Source organism: Schistocerca gregaria, chromosome 1 (genome assembly GCF_023897955.1).
Source record: "Schistocerca gregaria isolate iqSchGreg1 chromosome 1, iqSchGreg1.2, whole genome shotgun sequence".
NCBI lineage: Eukaryota > Metazoa > Arthropoda > Insecta > Orthoptera > Acrididae > Schistocerca > Schistocerca gregaria.
The window spans coordinates 422,331,800-422,350,779 of NC_064920.1; the positions used below are offsets into that span (position 1 = coordinate 422,331,800).

The 18,980-nt window shown below is 42.7% G+C and overlaps 1 protein-coding gene across 1 annotated transcript; it reads right to left on the reverse strand.

The window, feature by feature from the left end:
- Positions 1-3,312: 3,312 nt before the first annotated feature.
- LOC126350568 (uncharacterized) lies at positions 3,313-12,960 on the reverse strand. The gene is made up of 2 exons (XM_050002526.1): positions 12,629-12,960; positions 3,313-3,629 (listed from the first exon to the last, which is right to left on the reverse strand). Exons 1-2 carry the CDS (start codon positions 12,879-12,881, stop codon positions 3,427-3,429), a joined length of 456 nt encoding a protein of 151 aa, XP_049858483.1. The 5' UTR covers positions 12,882-12,960; the 3' UTR covers positions 3,313-3,426.
- Between the last annotated feature and the right edge of the window lie 6,020 nt (positions 12,961-18,980).

An 18,980-nucleotide genomic window follows, 5' to 3' on the forward strand; every position in this document is an offset into this window, starting at 1 on the left:
AACTGTTGCTTCCAGTCTTGTAATTCCATTTTCTTTAGCTAATCGGAACAAAACATTCCACTTAATCTACTGTCTGGACAATTTAAAAAATCTGTAATGTGATTGCCAAGTTGTTTATTTATTCTAGGGATTGTTAACTGCCAATTAAATTTATTGCATATTTTTACTCTAGAATTAAAATTAATCCAAGTTAGGCAGCCTTTTTCGACAGAATTGCTGTAGTTAACTGTAACATTACATTCTTATTTACATTTTCCTTGTTTCTAAAAGTAAAATTATTTATTAAGTAATCAAACATTTCTTCTTTGTTAAAAATTCCGGCAAAATCTTGTGTTACATCTAAATCCAATAAATAATAGTGCTCCTTTTTAAGTCTTTGTAAAATTTCTGCTAATTCTCTTGAAAGAGTTTCGAGTTTAACATCTGCTAATTCTATTTTGTAAGGAATAACAACAGGATTTTTATATTTTTGTTGTGTAATTTTTAAATCTTTGCTAATAATTTGTTTAGAACATTTAATTGCTTGTGTATTGGAATTTAAGAACTATGCTATTTTTGCTTTAACTCCATGTCTTGCCAAATTAAATTTAGAAAGTCTAGATCTTAAAATGCTATTAAAACTACCACAGGCTTCATTCTTTAGAAAAAAATTCCATTTTTCAATTCTCCTTCGCAATCTATAAATCTGTTATTTTAACTACCATAAGGCAATTCCAAAATGGTTGGGTAATTGGTTTAAACACTTCTGATTTTTTTGTTCTTTTGTGTAAATAATATCCCCAACATTTGTAAGAAGATTATTATTATTTAAATTTTCTGTAAGTAACCATAATTCGTATCTTTCTTTCGTTGGTTTTACTTTATTTCCAAGCAGTTGTGTTATAGAATAATTTTTGTTTGTAGTACATATTTTATTCGCAGCTCCCATTGATAGAGGAAAAAAATTATTAGTTTTTCGAAAAAGTAGTTACAATTAAAAATGATTAAAAATAGAAAAAATAAAAACTAGCTGAAACTGGGTAACTAAAAGTAAAGTGAAGTAACTTTCTCACCTATATGAAGGTTGCGCTTTCGCACTCATGAGTAGCCCTTACTCTGTCACTGCGAAGGTTGCACTCACTTATCGTGGCTCTGAGCCAACTCTCTCTGCCACAGGTACGTGTTACCTTCTTAGACATTCTATTGGTTAGTACAGCGACTCACTTCTAAGTTATTAAAATGAATTGACGTTTCAAAAGTTTTGTGATTGTATGATAGATTGTGTTGATTCAAGATCCATTACAATGTACAGGGGGACACGTTTGGACGTTTGGTTCGAACGTAAATAATACTTTTTTTGAAGTTCATTTTTACGATTACACCAACATTTGTGTATTTTCACGTGAGTTGTCTATTTAAAAAAATATAGTAAACTGAAAAATATTATTTATTTTCATGAAAATTCGTTCATAAAAGTAGAACTTTTTAGATGGTACTTTGTAAGGTGAGTACCAACTATATATACACTTGCTAGCGCTATTGTTTTTCCCTGCAGGGACAAAAGCTGAATTGCTATAGAACTGGTTCGGCTGGCCAGTAGTGTTGTAATTTACAATCGTCGGCCACCACTACAGCCCATCAAGAAGAAGACGCTAACATCTTCCGTCACCAGTGATAGATGACAAGACGCTGCCAGAAGAAGATGATGGGAAGGCGACGAGAAGCAATGAAAGTCGCAAAACAACAGAAACGATCAGTAAAAAAACGGGAGAGAGTAAAATGAAAATCAAAAGAGTACCATCAAGAAAAAACCGTCAGAGATTCCTTCAAATGGCACCAAAGGTTTTTCACTTTTTGTCAGTCGCTATATTAATTAACCAATTCATTTATTTATTTTTTATGTGCACGTTTGATAAAATTATATTAACTTTATTTTATTACAAAACATTAAAATTCATTTTTCTTACTTGCACCTTTGTAAAAAATATATTCTTTTGAATAAAAGTGGGGTGAGTTAGACCTGCACTAGTTGGTTTATAGTAGATGAATTTGGCGGATTCTGGATAACTGTATCTATTCCTGCTGGAGGCGCCAAATTCATTTACTGAAGCATATCTATAAATAGATTTAAAGAGACGCTAAAAGACAGCTCAGAGTGATTTGATGTTGAGGAATGTTGTGTAGACTTACAGTATTTTTATTTCTAGGAATACTGTAAGTCTGTAGGTTGGCAATAGTGCAAAAACATTGTTGTTATGTGTTGCTACTGTGAAATTTTTGTTTACAGCTTTTAAATAATAAGGCAGTCATCAATTCGAAGGTTGTTTTGAATACCACAGTGCTTTACTAGACATGGTCCTGTTGGAGGTAGTGTGCTGTTGCCTTCCTCCAACTTCATAGCTGACTCACCCAGCTAGTCGTAGCTGCACCTATAATCTAGCGTAGATTCCGAACTACGGCGCAACTCGGCATTTTTGACATGAACAAACACTCCCAGAGGTGAAGCAAGTGGTAAGTGACGGAATAAAATCTCAGGCCTGAGTAGGGATGGAAACCAAAACCTTTGGATTTGTAGTCTGGGATTCTATTCTCTTAATGTGTTTATGAAACAAATCTTGCGCTAACTGCTCATGGTTTTCACATATTAATAGTTGTATAGCATATAGGACATAACGAAAGTGAACTCTAGGACCTGATTCTTGCAATGGGCTGCAGCTAATTTAATTCATCATATGTTGTCGATAAAATCCACAAGTTGGTTCTGTGGCATGATTGGATGAGTGATCAGACTACAGATTTACAGAATAACACGGCCTGCGTACCACACAAAGCGACATCTTATGTTTTACTTTCTTATTAGTTACTTGTGGCAATTTCGTAGTGGATAATTTATTCACATCCACCTCGTTTTATCCAAGGGGTCATACTGATTATAGTCTTCCATGTGCTATTTGTCAAATCACTTAGTTTCATTTTCCTATGTCAATCAGATTCATAAATGTAGTCAACCACTCCTCTTGGTAAGGAGATAAGGAATGACGTGTGGGTATTGTTCTTAGGAAAATAAAAGGAAAATAAACTACACAAGGTTAGAAATGTCATGGAGTGAAGTTCCTGTTAACGTCACTACTAATCACAGAACAATATCTCCTCAAAAATTTGAAAATGAGTTTGCCTGCCTGATTAGGAAACACTTTTTTCCTACTAACTCATAATCAAGAGTATATTAATCTCCTTGCTCTTTGGGTTGAATGTGAGCGTTCTACAGTGATGTACATCACATTGCTAGGTTTATTGCGAATTAATTTTCTGAAAAAATTATAACAAATGAAATTAGAATATGCAACAACCACGATTTATTTACTTCTTACAGTTGCTGTGGATATCGTACTAGAATAGTCACATGGCTGCACTGTGTCCACTGGTTGTTTACAGATGCAACAGCCATCATTTGCGGTGCACCCTGGCAGCCTTCACCACTGCTCTGCCGGTCTTCTTGCCAGCAGTTCGGGCTCTGCCGGCAGTCCTCGATTTGCCTGCTGTTCTGGCGTTGGAAATCGTCCTGGCCTTGGCGGTTTTGACATGAGTTGTCGTTCTGGCAAGGGTGCTGTGTGTGGAGCCGGCATGTGCAGCTGCTCGCTTCTGGGATACTAAAAAGGGCAAATGCAGTTTGTAATTTCACTCAGGACAAAATCGGAAGCAATGAGCAATGTAAATTAATACTACATTCAGTAATGTTATGGACAATTGAACAATTCACCCCTGCAGAGCATATCACTAGGTAATTTGTGTGTGGTTTTATGGCTAGCATATGAAACGATAATACACATCGTTGTAAGACTTCTTGGACGTCATCAGAGCATACAAGGAGAACGAATTTGATCATAGGAACACTGAATCAATGAACTTGAACGTGCAGAGTGTTCACTGTAAGTTACTAGGATATGTAGAGTGCTTTGGCTAGAAAGCGACTTGGATAGGTATTCGTACCTGGATATGAATCAGTTCAGCGCTGTAGGAAGATTAACATAAAAGTAATGATATCAACTCTACAACTGCTTGTTTATAAAAGAGTATAATAATTTACTATGAATCAGTTAATTAGTACACTTAAATCAAGTGTTCAAGCAGATAACAATTCCCAGTAGTAAACACGAAATCTATAATATTTTTGTGTCACAATCAACACCTGGTGATTCTTCTTCCATTAATACCTTGTGATATATTATACATATTGAGAAATGATAGCACATTAACTGCTTTTTTGACACATGTTATAATTACCATAATGATAATAATAGTCACACCTTTTTCGTTCAATACATGTCAAAGAGTTTAAATCCTTGTTTTAGATTATTGTTCCTATAGAAAAGTTGTGTGTCTCTCCTCTTCTGTTCCTATATCAACATATCCTAGATTCCATATATTTGGATATCGATTGTGACATGTATGATATGTCTGTGGTGACTTATCAGTTTTGGAGAGAGCTTCCACACTGCTATTGTCATCACCAGTGGAACAACCAATGGCGTAGCTTTCTGGGCATGCACCTCAGAACATATTTTCCTAAAAAAAAAAGGCACAATATAGATTGACCACTGGCTTGTGCGTTACATGTGCTGTCTTTACTGCTCACCTCAGGGAAACTGTAAATCGATGTTGCTCTAAATAAGCGCAATGTACAAGTATTTTCAGAATGGTTGCACACATCATGTTTTATGCCATATCAGTCGACTCTCTTCTGGCGCTATTTCATTCAGTGGGACCACGCCACTATATAACTCTTACAGTACTTTCAGGACTCCACAAGTTTTTTAATTTATTTAGAGATTCACATTGGCAGAGCACACCAGACCATTATCAGCTGAATCCATCATTCGTTTCACCACTTAACAAACTGATCTTAATGTTAGGCTGTTCCATTAACTTTCATTTTCAGGCTGGGCATAGATTTCCAAGCATCAAATTCTTGCAATATTATACCTGTGATTATGAGAGAGCTTACATGTCTTGTAAAACACCTATACTTATGGTTTATGTGTAAGTTATATGTGATACAGGGTACATATGACAATTTGTATATAGACAAAGACTTGTGCAGTATGCTTATTTTCTTCCGTTTTTCGAAAAATAGCCTATATTGAGTGCCCTTTTACCAGCAGCATTTACACCAATTCCTCGGTAATGGTATGTGAAAATTACAAATGACTTATCTTTGTAGACTGCATTGAAGTACCTAATTACAGGAAAATGAATTTATTCACACCAGTTTCCTTACAGTTTACACCATCATACCTCCATTCGCTTTAAAGTTATTAGTTTAGTTTTATTCACTAGTAGACAATGTTAAGTGTAGTGGTAGATATGATCATCCATATTGTTTTTTCATATCTTACGAAGTGAAGTATAATTGTAAAAAAATATATTACCTTTAAAAGTAGTATAAGCTTTCAAATTATGAGGCTCAAATATAGATGAGAAACTTGAGAAATATTCGCATGCAGTTATACGATTTGTGAATGTACCTCCTAAATGTAGGACCTCTCTGGCGAGTAGTTGTGAAAAAATTATTGGATATTCAGTTGAAGAGCAGTTAAATTCAGAATCCAAAACTGCTAGGAATTTTGCACTGATTCTACATTTTTTTCTGACTGAACTTTTTATTACCTCACAAGCTTGTCTAAGAGTACACATCCAAGGTCTCTTTGTCATTGGTTGTTAGACTTACTTATTAGATGAAATAAACAGTATTGGTTTGCTCATCCTTTAGACTAAGATAAGAGAACTTACAATTTTTGTGATGCTGCTGATATTCACAAATCAAATACTAGTCTAGTTCCTAAATAGCTGACGAAATTCATAAATAAACGAGTATTCGAGTACCCAAACAGAAATAACAATACCGCTGTTACTTCTTGTTTTTTTTTTAAACAGAATATTAAGTTTATCGGAGATGTTTATTGGAGTTGTAGAAAGTTCAAAGAGTTAAGAGACCAGTGTATACTGTAGGAAAGTAAACAACAGAAAGATGCTGCAGCAGCAGTAGCAGTATGGCATTCAGTTATCGACCCAGTATTACTTGGTAAGGATAAGAGCTCTGAGGGATGAGTTGAACTGAAAATGTGCTGAAGTCTACTGAATTATGTTTTGATTTACCGAATTCGTGTCAAACACCAGGAATGATTCACTTGTGGTCTAGGAGATGCTGGCATGGTAGCTCAGCGTATTTGGTCAGAGGGCTGGCTGCTCTTTGTAAGAAAAAAAAAGTGTGAAATATTCAATCATGAACTTGGATGGGTGTCATGTGACGTCCGCCCTTACCAAATGCCGAGAGCAATGATGACAAAAAGGAAGTAGCGTCTTTGCCTAGTTATCAAAACGTCCTGGGTCCCAGTTTCGAACCGCACTGATTAAATTTTGAATAAAAATTATCAGCAATGGCGGCCGAAGACTTCTGGCACAAAAATTCACCCTCATTCTGCCAATAGCCTTGTCAACGAGAGCGGAGGATAGCACAGATGTTCGAGACATTCTCTTCCCCTTGGGACGAGAAATTGCCCCAAAAAAGGCGGAATAATTAGCAGTGTTCGACGGCACAACGAAGTAGAAGCCAATGGTAACCACTGCGTTAAAGACGCATAATCTGTATCCACAAGATATGTTGTCTGTAACTGAAAATATCATGATGATCTCTTCAGTGCCAAAAGTTTCCGGACTAGTTCACCATTTAGATCTCCAGGAAATGACTGCCAAGGGAGATGATCATGTGAAACTATTGAATACGAAACAAGAGGGTAGCCGGCCGCACTGGCCGAGCGGTTCTCGGCGCTTCAGTCTAGATCCGTGCGACCGCTACTGTCGCAGGTTCGAATCCTGCCTCGGGCATGGACGTGTGTGATGTCCTTAGGTTTGTTAGGTTTAAGAAGTCCTCAGTTCTAGGGGACTGATGACCTCAGATGTTAAGTCTCTTTGAACCATTTGAACCAAACTCACTTAATTCTTGATGACTGACATTGTAGCAGCGGTAACGGATCTAACAACAGCACCAGACACTTTTAGTGTTTTATAGGCATTGTCGACCTTGAAGCCGTATTCTGCCTGTTTACTTACATCTGTATTCAAATGTGCATGCCTATACCAGTTTCTTTGGCGCGTCAGTGCACCTTGATTAGGCAAAACTGCCCACTGAGAAATTGCTTACCGTCTGATGGACGTGCATTTTCTGTAAGAAGAGTATATACGTTTTCCGTAAGAGCAGAGGTGAGTAGGGAATCATTGTAGCGATTTAGCGAGGCGCAAATTGGGAAATGCACTGACACAAGCAACTTCAGGGCAGGCGCCAGGAACGAGCGTCTCGGAAATCGAGAAGCTGGTCTGCGGTCCGTGTGATACAGTCGTGACTATATGTGGAAAGTGGTTAAAGGACGATGAAAGTACTAGTAGGTGACGAGATATTGGACATCCGCACTGCATCGCAGAACGTGGAATTGGGAGGCTTGCCGGCTTTCGGAAGCTCTGACTGTACAGAACAATGCTATTACAGGAACGAATGTTTTGGAGCACGACATGCAGTTGACATTGTTGAAAATGAGGCTCAGTAACAGATCACCCCTAAGTGTTTACATGTTGACTTAATGACATCTTCAATCTCGGTTACAGTGGGTACGGGATCATCGACGTTAGGGCGTCAATCAGTGGAAACGCGTCGCCTGGTCGGCCGATTACATTTCTTGTTACACCAATTCGATGTTACTGTCCAGATACGCCATCATTCAGGCGAACAACTGCTCGGAACACTCTCTGACCACGAGGCAATCTGGTTGGAGAATTTTGTGCTATGAAAGACTATCGCATTGGCTTCCATGAGATCTGTTGTAGTACATGACGTCAGAGTGAGTGCTCTGGATTATTGAACATTACTGCGAACCACCAGCATCCCTTCGTGCTCGATGTCTTCGATAAATGCGATGGCATCTTCCAGCTGGAAGTCAGAAGGACGCAATTGTGGTACGATGGTTTGTGGAACGTGACAGTCAAGTCAATTCGACGGTTTAGCCACCAAATTCAGCTGATATGAAACCAGAAGAACACATCTGAAACACTACAACTAGGGTGCCATTTACACGCCTGCAAACCACCCGTCCGTAATCCACAGGCATTGCGTGAATGTGGGTAGACATTTGATGCCCGTAACTCTGTAAATCTACCAGGACTTGCCGAATCCATAGCACGCCGAATACCCAGCTGTAGTGCTTTCCAAAAATAGCCCAATATACACTGCTGGGAAAAGCATTCCACACCCCCCAAAAGCTGTGCCCAATGGCACCAGGATACAAAATGTGCATACTGAGGGTCTGTACTGTTAGTGACTCATTCGTCGTGATCATCGGGGATGAGATGGCGCTCTGGAGGCCGGTCCTTGCGCCCTCTGTTTCGATTCTGCGGGCGGTAACTGTTCTGAGTTTAGAGGTGAACAGTGTACACAACATTCATTCTAGGGTACAACCATGCCCCGCCGATGAGTATGCACTACTGTCGCACAATTTCTGACATTTGAACACAATTGCTTTGTTGGCCTGCGGGAAGCTAGATGGACGTATGGACGAGTTGCTGTACATGTTGGGCGCAGTGTTTCGTTAGTGAGCCACTGCTTTCTGTCAAACATTCCCAGACCTGTAGATCAGGTTCCGGATGTTTTCATAGTATCGATGTACATCAAATTCAACACATTGTGAGGGCAGCAATTGCCGAGCATATATCATCCGAGGAAGAAATAAGGTTACATGCTGCAAGTGACGCGTCACGCAGAACTATTTGGAATTATCCGCTTGCAGCAAAAGTAAAAATGCTTATGACTCTGCCAGGCTACCACTGCCATCACGACATGGCCAAGCATAGCTACCACGACGTCGTCAAAGAATCAGGTGGAGAGTGTAATGGCGCCCAGTTGTTTCAGTGATGAGAGTAGGTTCTGTTTGTTTGTGACTGATTGACGCATACGTTTACTGTGAAAACCTGATGACTAGTCCGTTACGGAGTTCATTGGCCCGTTGTACTCAAGTCCCTTCCCAGGCTTCGGCATGTGGGATTCCATCAGTTACTACTCACGGTCGCATTTGGTGGATCCATAGAGTAAAACAACCAGTGCCCGCTAACTTTTCTTGGCTGTTATCGCCGTGCACTGTCATTTCTTCGGCAGGAAGGTGATGTGCTTTTTCAGCAGGACTGCTGGGACGTAAAGTACTCTTCACGGTGTAGAATAACTGCCCTGGTTGGCAAGATCACATCTTTCGAAAATGGACGTGTATGAAACATGGTGAAGCCTCCAAGAATCATTCCAAATTACAACAAAAGATACCGGCTGCTTGGGACAATCTACCGCAGGATGCCATTTGGCACACTTACGATTGTTTTCATGTGAAAATACTCGCCTGCGTTACCGTCTGAAAGGGAGGTAGGGGTGGAGGGTGTGTAGGGTTGGGGGGGGGGGGGGGCAAGACTGTGTACTGACGCGATTGTTTGGGCTCTGAGCACTATGGGACTCAACTGCTGAGGTCATCAGTCCCATAGAACTTAGAACTACTTAAACCTAACTTACCTAAGGACATCACACACATCCATGCCCGAGGCAGGGTTCAAACCTCGACCGTAGCGATTGCGCGGTTCCAGACTGAAGAGCCTTGAACTGCTCGGCCACCCCAGCCGGCTGACGCGATTGTTTGGGCACCTTTACCGCGACAAGTGTTTCATTTGGTCTGAATTTGTTATCATCGTTTCATAAAATGATCAACCACTTGTCACACAGTAAAATGGTCTTCTCCTTGAGGCTGTTGCATTTTTTCCGGCACTGTACAAGATATTGTAACTCTGGGTCATCCATTATAGTCATGGATTTCTGCTTGTGACAAATTATATGTTGGAACCATTTCAGTTGGTCTCATTATCGAGTACTATCCTACAGCACACTCATTTGTTCCGATTAAATGAAACGTGGTACAGGATTGTTCGACTTGTGTCACTGCCATGGCAGCGTGGAGTCGCTGTCTCTTTGGTCGAGCCCAGAACATGTACGAAGTCCACTTCCTTTAAAAACGCCAAGGTGGTCACAGTGCTTAATGTGTCCTTGGAAGGATGTGTGTGTGAAGGCTTATGGAACTTAAATGCTAAGGTCATCAGTCCCTAAGCTTACACACTACTTAACCTAAATTGTCTTAAGCACAGACACACACATTCATGCCCGAGGGAGGACTCGAACCCCCGCCAGGACCAGCCCTTGGAAGGATGCAACCCTACCGACAGCGCCTACTTATGCATGAAGAAAATTTGGTATTACTTGTGAAATTACTATGTTATGGTTTAAATACCTCTGCGCTTGTGGTTACGACGACACTGGATCAAAAATCAGACTATTCTAATCTTTGTGTTCAGTGGGTTCGTATGACCGTGGAACAATTTATACACTCCTGGAAATGGAAAAAAGAACACATTGACACCGGTGTGTCAGACCCACCATACTTGCTCCGGAGACTGCGAGAGGGCTGTACAAGCAATGATCACACGCACGGCACAGCGGACACACCAGGAACCGCGGTGTTGGCCGTCGAATGGCGCTAGCTGCGCAGCATTTGTGCACCGCCGCCGTCAGTGTCAGCCAGTTTGCCGTGGCATACGGAGCTCCATCGCAGTCTTTAACACTGGTAGCATGGCGCGACAGCGTGGACGTGAACCGTATGTGCAGTTGACGGACTTTGAGCGAGGGCGTATAGTGGGCATGCGGGAGGCCGGGTGGACGTACCGCCGAATTGCTCAACACGTGGGGCGTGAGGTCTCCACAGTACATCGATGTTGTCGCCAATGGTCGGTGGAAGGTGCACGTGCCCGTCGACCTGGGACCGGACCGCAGCGACGCACGGATGCACGCCAAGACCGTAGGATCCTACGCAGTGCCGTAGGGGACCGCACCGCCACTTACCAGCAAATTAGGGACACTGTTGCTCCTGGGGTATCGGCGAGGAACATTCGCAACCATCTCCATGAAGCTGGGCTACGGTCCCGCACACCGTTAGGCCGTCTTCCGCTCACGCCCCAACATCGTGCAGCCCGCCTCCAGTGGTGTCGCGACAGGCGTGAATGGAGGGACGAATGGAGACGTGTCGTCTTCAGCGATGAGAGTCGCTTCTGCCTTGGTGCCAATGATGGACGTATGCGTGTTTGGCGCCGTGCAGGTGAGCGCCACAACCAGGACTGCATACGACCGAGGCACACAGGGCCAACACCCGGCATCATGGTGTGGGGAGCGATCTCCTACACTGACCGTACACCTCTGGTGATCGTCGAGGGGACACTGAATAGTGCACGGTACATCCAAACCGTCATCGAACCCATCGTTCTACCATTCCTAGACCGGCAAGGGAACTTGCTGTTCCAACAGGACAATGCACGTCCGCATGTATCCCGTGCCACCCAACGTGCTCTAGAAGGTGTAAGTCAACTACCCTGGCCAGCAAGATCTCCGGATCTGTCCTCCATTGAGCATGTTTGGGACTGGATGAAGCGTCGTCTCACGCGGTCTGCACGTCCAGCACGAACGCTGGTCCAACTGAGGCGCCAGGTGGAAATGGCATGGCAAGCCGTTCCACAGGACTACATCCAGCATCTCTACGATCGTCTCCATGGGAGAATAGCAGCGAAAGGTGGATATACACTGTACTAGTGCCGACATTGTGCATGCTGTGTTGCCTGTTGCCTGTGTCTATGTGGCTGTGGTTCTGTCAGTGTGATCATGTGATCTATCTTACCCCAGGAATGTGTCAATAAAGTTTCCCCTTCCTGGGACAATGAATTCACGGTGTTCTTATTTCAATTTCCAGGAGAGTAGACATTTCTCTGGGGCTGGACACCACTATTTGTCCATCAAGAGGTGGAGAGAAACAAAGAACACCTCAGAATTTTTGAAAACAAGAATACGCAGGTGTATCCACGCTGTCTGCATCTACAATACGCTTCGCACGCTGCCTTACTATATGTTTCAGAGAGTATTTCTGGTATCATTATCTATGCCATTCCATTCACAATGTTTGAAATGAATGGTATGTATGACATCTACCATCTATGATTTTCTCTTCACGATCACTTCGCGAGACGTGTGTGGGAGGACCTAATAGGGTGCTCAGTGTTTGCCGGAACTTTAGTTCTTTTATTTGTAGTTGTAAATCTGCTTTAGGTGTGATGTTATTAACAAATATTTTTAAAAAAAGGTTCATTACAGACGAAACCGGTTAACTGACAGACTGTCATAAAACTACCAAATGTGATCAAGACGTTTGTGAACTAAAGAAGCTCAGTTCTTACAGTGACTTTTTAATTATTTACACAAACATATGACGTGTATAAGAGGCTAGTTCAAATGGTTCTCAGCACTATGGGACTTAACTCCTATGGTCATCAGTCCATTAGAACTTAGAACTACTTAAACCTAACTAACCTAAGGGCATCGCACACATCCATGCCCGAGGCAGGATTCGAACCGCGCGACCGTAGCGGTCACGCGGTTCCGCGCCTAGAACCGCTCGGCCACTCCGGCCGGCCTATAGGCGCATTTTAATCACAATATTTTATGAGGAATAAGTGTTAAAATAAGGCACCGTACCCTCTTCAGTTTGCGTGCAGTTAGATTCGTTGGTTATGGAGCCGTCTGCGCTGTCCTCGTTTACAGCGCCAGAGGTCTCGGTGGCGTTGTACACCTCCAGGCCTCCGCCAGGAGCCGCCCCCGTCAAGTCGTCATCCCAGCCATACTCGCGCTCGCCTGGTAGGGGCGAGTCGGGTCCCTCCTGAGCGGCGGCGCGATGCGCGCACAGCAGCAGCAGGCAGGCGCCCGCGAGGACCAGCAGGGGGCGAGGCATCTCTCTGCGTTGATGATCCTACACACTGTCTACTCTCGAAGGCTGAGCGACTGTGCAGTAAAGCTAAAGCTATACGCTGGGCTCTTATAGGAGTACTGCACTGCTAACCGGACGCGTTATCGCTACCGGGAAGTGCATGTTCTTCGCCAGTTAGCTTCAAGGCTGCGCAAATGTAATACAATAGACAGTAATTAGCTCTTACCAGCTTCTTGCTGTCAAAGTTTTAAAACTGCTGTAATTTTCCACTTTCTTGAGAGAGGACATCCACGTGACTTCCAGGTAGAAGTAATTTTTAATTGACGCATACCTGTACGTTACATCGAGGGAGACGAAAAACTGATAACACAATGGACGTGGTTTAGGGAGGACGGTTTGAGGTTTCCGTTCAGCCACCCAGATATCCCGCGTCCTTCTTCCGTCACAGTTTCGCATATCTGGTGATAAATAAAAATTTTTGCTGTCGAGATCGCGCGTTGAAATATTTTTACTTACACAATGACCGGTTTCGACAGAGTTTAGCTAACATCTTCAGATCTTCTGCAAATAATATCACTGTGCCTGAATCGTACAACCATAACGAGACCAAATCCCATTTATAAAACAAGGGTGCCACATTGGTATGCCAAATACGTGAATGGAGTGCACTCTTCTTATCGTTGTGCGATTCACGCACAGTAATATTATTTCCAGAAGATATGAAGGCGACAGCCAGACTGTGTAGAAACCGGTCACCGCGGAAATAAAAATATTTCACTAGGCGATCTTGGCTATAAAAATTCTTAATTATCACCAAATATCAGTTCGCCCCCAGCAACATGTGCAACTTATGTACCGTGCATTTGTTGCGCTTCATCTCTGCATAAAACGCTTTTTTTTTATTGGTCCGCGTGATATTACGTGTGTACGGCGCAGTGATTGCCCCGCAGTTGTCAGCAGAATTTGTTCCTCAATTAGCAGCTTGAAGACCATACAAAGTAGCCCCTTCCCAGCCGCTCCCCCCCCCCCCCCCCCCCACTCCCGATCGATGGTTCTCATACTAGGGATGGAAAGTGAAGATTTTCTTTACGAGAACAATGAAGAAAGATTTAGTTTTGTCATCACAGTTTGGTTTCATTTGGTCCACTTCGATGTCCACCTCAGCGTCACGCAGCCAGTTCATAGATATATGCTCGATGTCTGGAGTAGCATTGTTCTGTTCATAATCGCACCATAGTAGTATCGTATGAGAGGTGATGCATTAGGGCGCATAGTGTTCGTGAGCTACCGTAGTGCTGTCAGAGTTCCCTCAGTCACTAATAACAGTGACCTGAAGTCATACCCCATTGCTTTGCCCACCACGACGCCAGGACTAACATGCGACGCCATTCATCAGCAGTTCATACTTCCTGTTCACTCTAAACGCAGCCGTTTGTGTTGTGGTGCCAACGACAGCCTACGTGTTGGATGGTAATACCCTAGGCCGACTACTGCGTCTCCAACTAACTGTGCAGGATGACACAGAATGCTGTAGAGTCCATTACTTGTTCGCGGTTGGCATTCGCAGATGTGGCAGGGTTACGATGTTCCTGGTGCACAATACGGACCCTCGCTTGTGCTGGTGAGACCTGGTCGAGCACAACCTTCACGACTGGGATGCCTGTCCATACTTCCTTGTGGTGTTCAACATCGGACCACTATCACATGTGAATGGATTACAGACCTGGATATTGCACAGGTCGGCCATCCGACAAAATGAAGATCCATAGTGAGGCTCGTTTCATGCTCTGTCAGGTGCTCATGAGGCTGTTTCACACGAGTGTGTAGTATCTCCACATTCTTCATAGGGATCACTCAAAACGTGACATTTTTCACGGCTCTTGTATACCATATCAGGCTTGGTCACAAATGAAAACACGAAGAACATTATGCACTCTAGGGGCCGTTCTACTTGTCCAGAGAAATGCAATTCTGACCATTTACATATCCCCTAATGTCGTATGCACATAAACTAACTCACATTGACATCCAACTGTGTGTTCTGTATGCTTCACTTCTTTGTCTGGCAGTTTATTAATGGATATATTCCGGTGTCTGTTTTCTTCTATCGGTCTGGCCCTCTGTGGCTCTCTCTAGTATAACGGATAATATTCTCTGACACATCCTACCATTCTGTCCCGTCTTCCAGTTAGCATTTCCCTCATATTCCTATCCTCGTCGATTCTCCGAGCGAGGTGACGCAGTGATTAGCACACTGGACTCTCATTTGGGAGGATGACAGTCCAAACCCCCATCCCGCCATCCTGATTTAGGTTTCCCGTGATTTCCTTAAATCACTTCGGGAAAATGTCGCGGTGTTTCCTTTGAAACGATACGGACGATTTTCCTCTCTATCCTTCCCTAACCCGACCTTCTGCTCCGTCTCTAATGAACTCCCTATTGTTGGCACGTTAAGCACTCATCTCCTCCTCCTTACTCATCTCCTCTTCTCCTCTGCGCAGAACCACGTTCCTTGTCTCACCAGTGCGCTTAATTATCAGATTCATTCTCTAACATCCATCTCAAACGTTTATTTTCAGTTCTTTACTGGTTTTTCCACAGTCAGCTTTCAGAAATTCCTCCCCCAAATTATTCTCTATGTTTACGCTAGTAGAAATATTTTAGTGACAGATTTTCTCTTTGCCTGCACTAGGTTGCTTCTTATATCCTCCCTGTTTCCGCTTTCGTGTTTGATTTTGCCTCGTACGTAGCAGAAATTTGTCTGCTACGTCTTCCCCATTGACAATGTTACACTACTCACATTGTTTAGAAACGTAGCAGCAGCGGAGGCTATCATATGTACATCTTACACGTTGCCAGTTGTCGTATCCTAACACTAAACTAGTTACATCTCTACGGCATACCACAAACTGTGCGTAAACCATCAGGTACTCTAAATTCGATCGCAGAAAGCGAAGCGGAGACTGAACGCCATAGTTACAATAAACCAGTGCCCGAATCGGTATTAAATGGCCAGAAGCCAGAATCGCTTTGCCCAATAACACATACACACACACACACATACACCTTGAGGTACAGAGAAACGTCTTCGTTCTGGATTCTCATGTACAAGAATAGATTAGTCTCCAGTTATGAGACCTGCTTCTCCGGACGGCGGTGGAACACCTACCTGACTGTTGCTCGCCATGTGGCATGACAACCAGGAGTGATGGTCTGTCCTGCCATTCCTTTGCTTAGCAGGACCTCTTTTGGTTGTCATCTGCTTCACCGTTACAGCACAGCGGTACGTCAACGACATTCTGTGTCCAGTTCTTGTTGCTGTTCATGCCAAGCCATCCTTGTCTTATATTTCAGCTAGATAATGTCCAACCACATACGGCCAGAGTTTCTACTGCTTTTCTTAGTGACTTCGCCAGCAAGGTCAATCGATGTCTCCCAATTGAGAAGGTTTAGAGAATTATGGACGGGGGCCTCCAACCTCCTCAAAATTTTGAAGATCTAAAGCAGCAATTGGATAGAATTTGGCACGATATCAGAAGGACAGCCAACAACTCCATCGACCAATGTCAAGCCGAGTAACTGCTTGCAGAGGGACCAGAGGTAGAACAACTGTTATTCATTTGCTCGATTTGTGGAACTCTTTCTCTCAAATAAATCACTCAATTTTTCTGAAATTCTAGTAATTTGTTTGTCTGCTCACGTACATCATACCTAGCGATCTGAGTGCCATGTGGAAATTCCTACCTGACATGGACTTTTGTGTCAGTATGTATTTGCGATAGAGTGCTAAAATCCCCCTCAATAGGATGTGTCTGCCGCACTATACGGCACAATTACAAGATTGCTACGCTATATCCATTCAATTTCGGCTGCATATTCTTGTCCATTTGAAAACAGTGTCCTCCCATTGCCAAATTTCGAGGTACAAAGAAATGAAACTGTGGGCGAAAAGTGTCTTTACTTTTCTGAATCAAAAGAATTTGGGCTCGATTGTATCTACGTAAAATCCCGCCACACCAAATAAACGGACACAATGGCGGCTATACTATACTATTGTCACCAAGAATAAGCCCGAAAGTGTGATAGGAGCTGAAAAGTTTATGGGACAAAAGTTGCGTGGGACAATGGGGGCCACAATATGGCGTTAGTTTTTTGTCGCTAGGTGAGGCGGCTTCAAAGATATGGCCAACTTTGTTTTTTTTTTTTTTTTATTTGGCTTCTATAGTTTGGTACTTATTTTCTGATAGCGGCTATTGAGACGAATCCAATGATGTGTAACACAAACGTCTTTGAAGATCAAGGCAACGAAAGTCACAAAGGCGGCATGAACGTCCATTTACAAAAGGTGTTCGAAGACATGACCATTGGTATCAACGCAGTGCTGCAATCTTCTTACCTTGTGTGGAGTGATATTCCTTAGCGCTTCGGCAATTATCGAAGCACATGCTCTGACAATTCTCTCTCGTATATCTTCAGGTGCTGTTGGAACGTCTTTATAAACAATGGCTTTTACGAAGCCCCACAAGAAAAAAGCCAGAGACGTCAAGTCTGGTGAACAAGCTGCTCACGACACATCTCCTCCGTGTCCAACCCAACGATTTGGGAATTGTATCTGCAAATAATTTTTATCCATCAGTGAAAAATGTTCCGGACGTCCATCTTGTTGATACCACATTCCGTACCTTGCTCCCAAAGGTATTTATACAAATAACAGACCTAATTTTTCTTGCAGGAATGTAGTGTGCTTCCTACCATTAAGATTTCCTTTGCTGAAATATCGGCCTAAAATTCTGTCCTCCAGAATCCCACATCATACATTCACCGGTCACGGTTTTTGGTGTGCAACTTTCCTCAGCGAACATGGATTTTCAGTTGCTCAGTAATGCATGTCATGCAAATTAACATTTCCATGGTTCGTGAACGTAGCCTCGTCAGTAAATAAAATCAAATTAATAAATGTGTCATCCCTCTGAATCTGAAGTATATCCTATCGGCAGAATTCAGTGCGACGCATGCAATCCGTCTCGGTGGAGAGTGGTATGGTAAGGATGATACTTATGGCGGTGCAGAACACGAACAACACTACTGTGCCTCATGCCAGATTCGCGTGCGATTTGACGTGAACTAACACAAGGATCTCGAACCACATTGGCAAGAGTACCAATTTCCGTTTCTTCGTTAGTAACTTCCTTTTGCCCGATATGATTCCGATGCGTTAAAGATCCAGTTGTTCTCAGTTTATCACACACATATTTAAATGTACGACGTGTAGGGTGAGTATGTTGAGGATATCTTTAAGCGCATAAGCCTCTAGCTCTCACTGAATTTCGTTGTCATTCTCCGTAAATGAGAAGCATATCGACTTGTTATTCGAAGGAATACATCATTCACATTCGCCTGATTCGACGATACCAATCTTACCGTTGCCATTAGTGTTGCATTGCGAAACGTTCGAATGGTGTTTACATGTCAATGGCACATTAGATAGATACACCGTATTAGGCGGATATTTACTGTTTGCACGATATCCCAGAGACAATTGTCGGAACATGTACTTCGATAAGTGATGAAGTGATAAGGAATACCACTCGATCCATGTAAAGAAGATTTCAGCACTGCATTGATACTGATGGTCATCACTTCGAACACCTCCTGTAACTGGACGTTCATGCCATCCTTTTGACCTTCGTTGACCTTCAAAGACCTTACTGTTATACATCATTGGATTTGTCTCCCTAGCCGATATCAGAAAATAAGTACCAAATTATAGCATCCCATTTAAAAAAAAAAAAAAAAAACAAAGTTGACCTTCATATCTCTGAAGCGACCCCACCTAGCAAAAAATCACCAACGTCATATTATGGCCCCCATTGTCCCATGCACCATTTGTCCCACAAACTTTTCAGCTACTATCATACTTTCGGAGTTACTCTACGTGGCAATAGTCAGTGACTCACCATGTATGTACGGCTCTTAGCATCCACAAGCATAAGGGTTGCAGCAGGCGCAATGCCATACTATCAATTCATTTTTGGGATTTATGTGAACATTCTGTGAGGAGGTGATTTATTGCAACGTATATTCAGAATCATTTCTCTGGGGAAAACAGAAGAAAGGGAAACA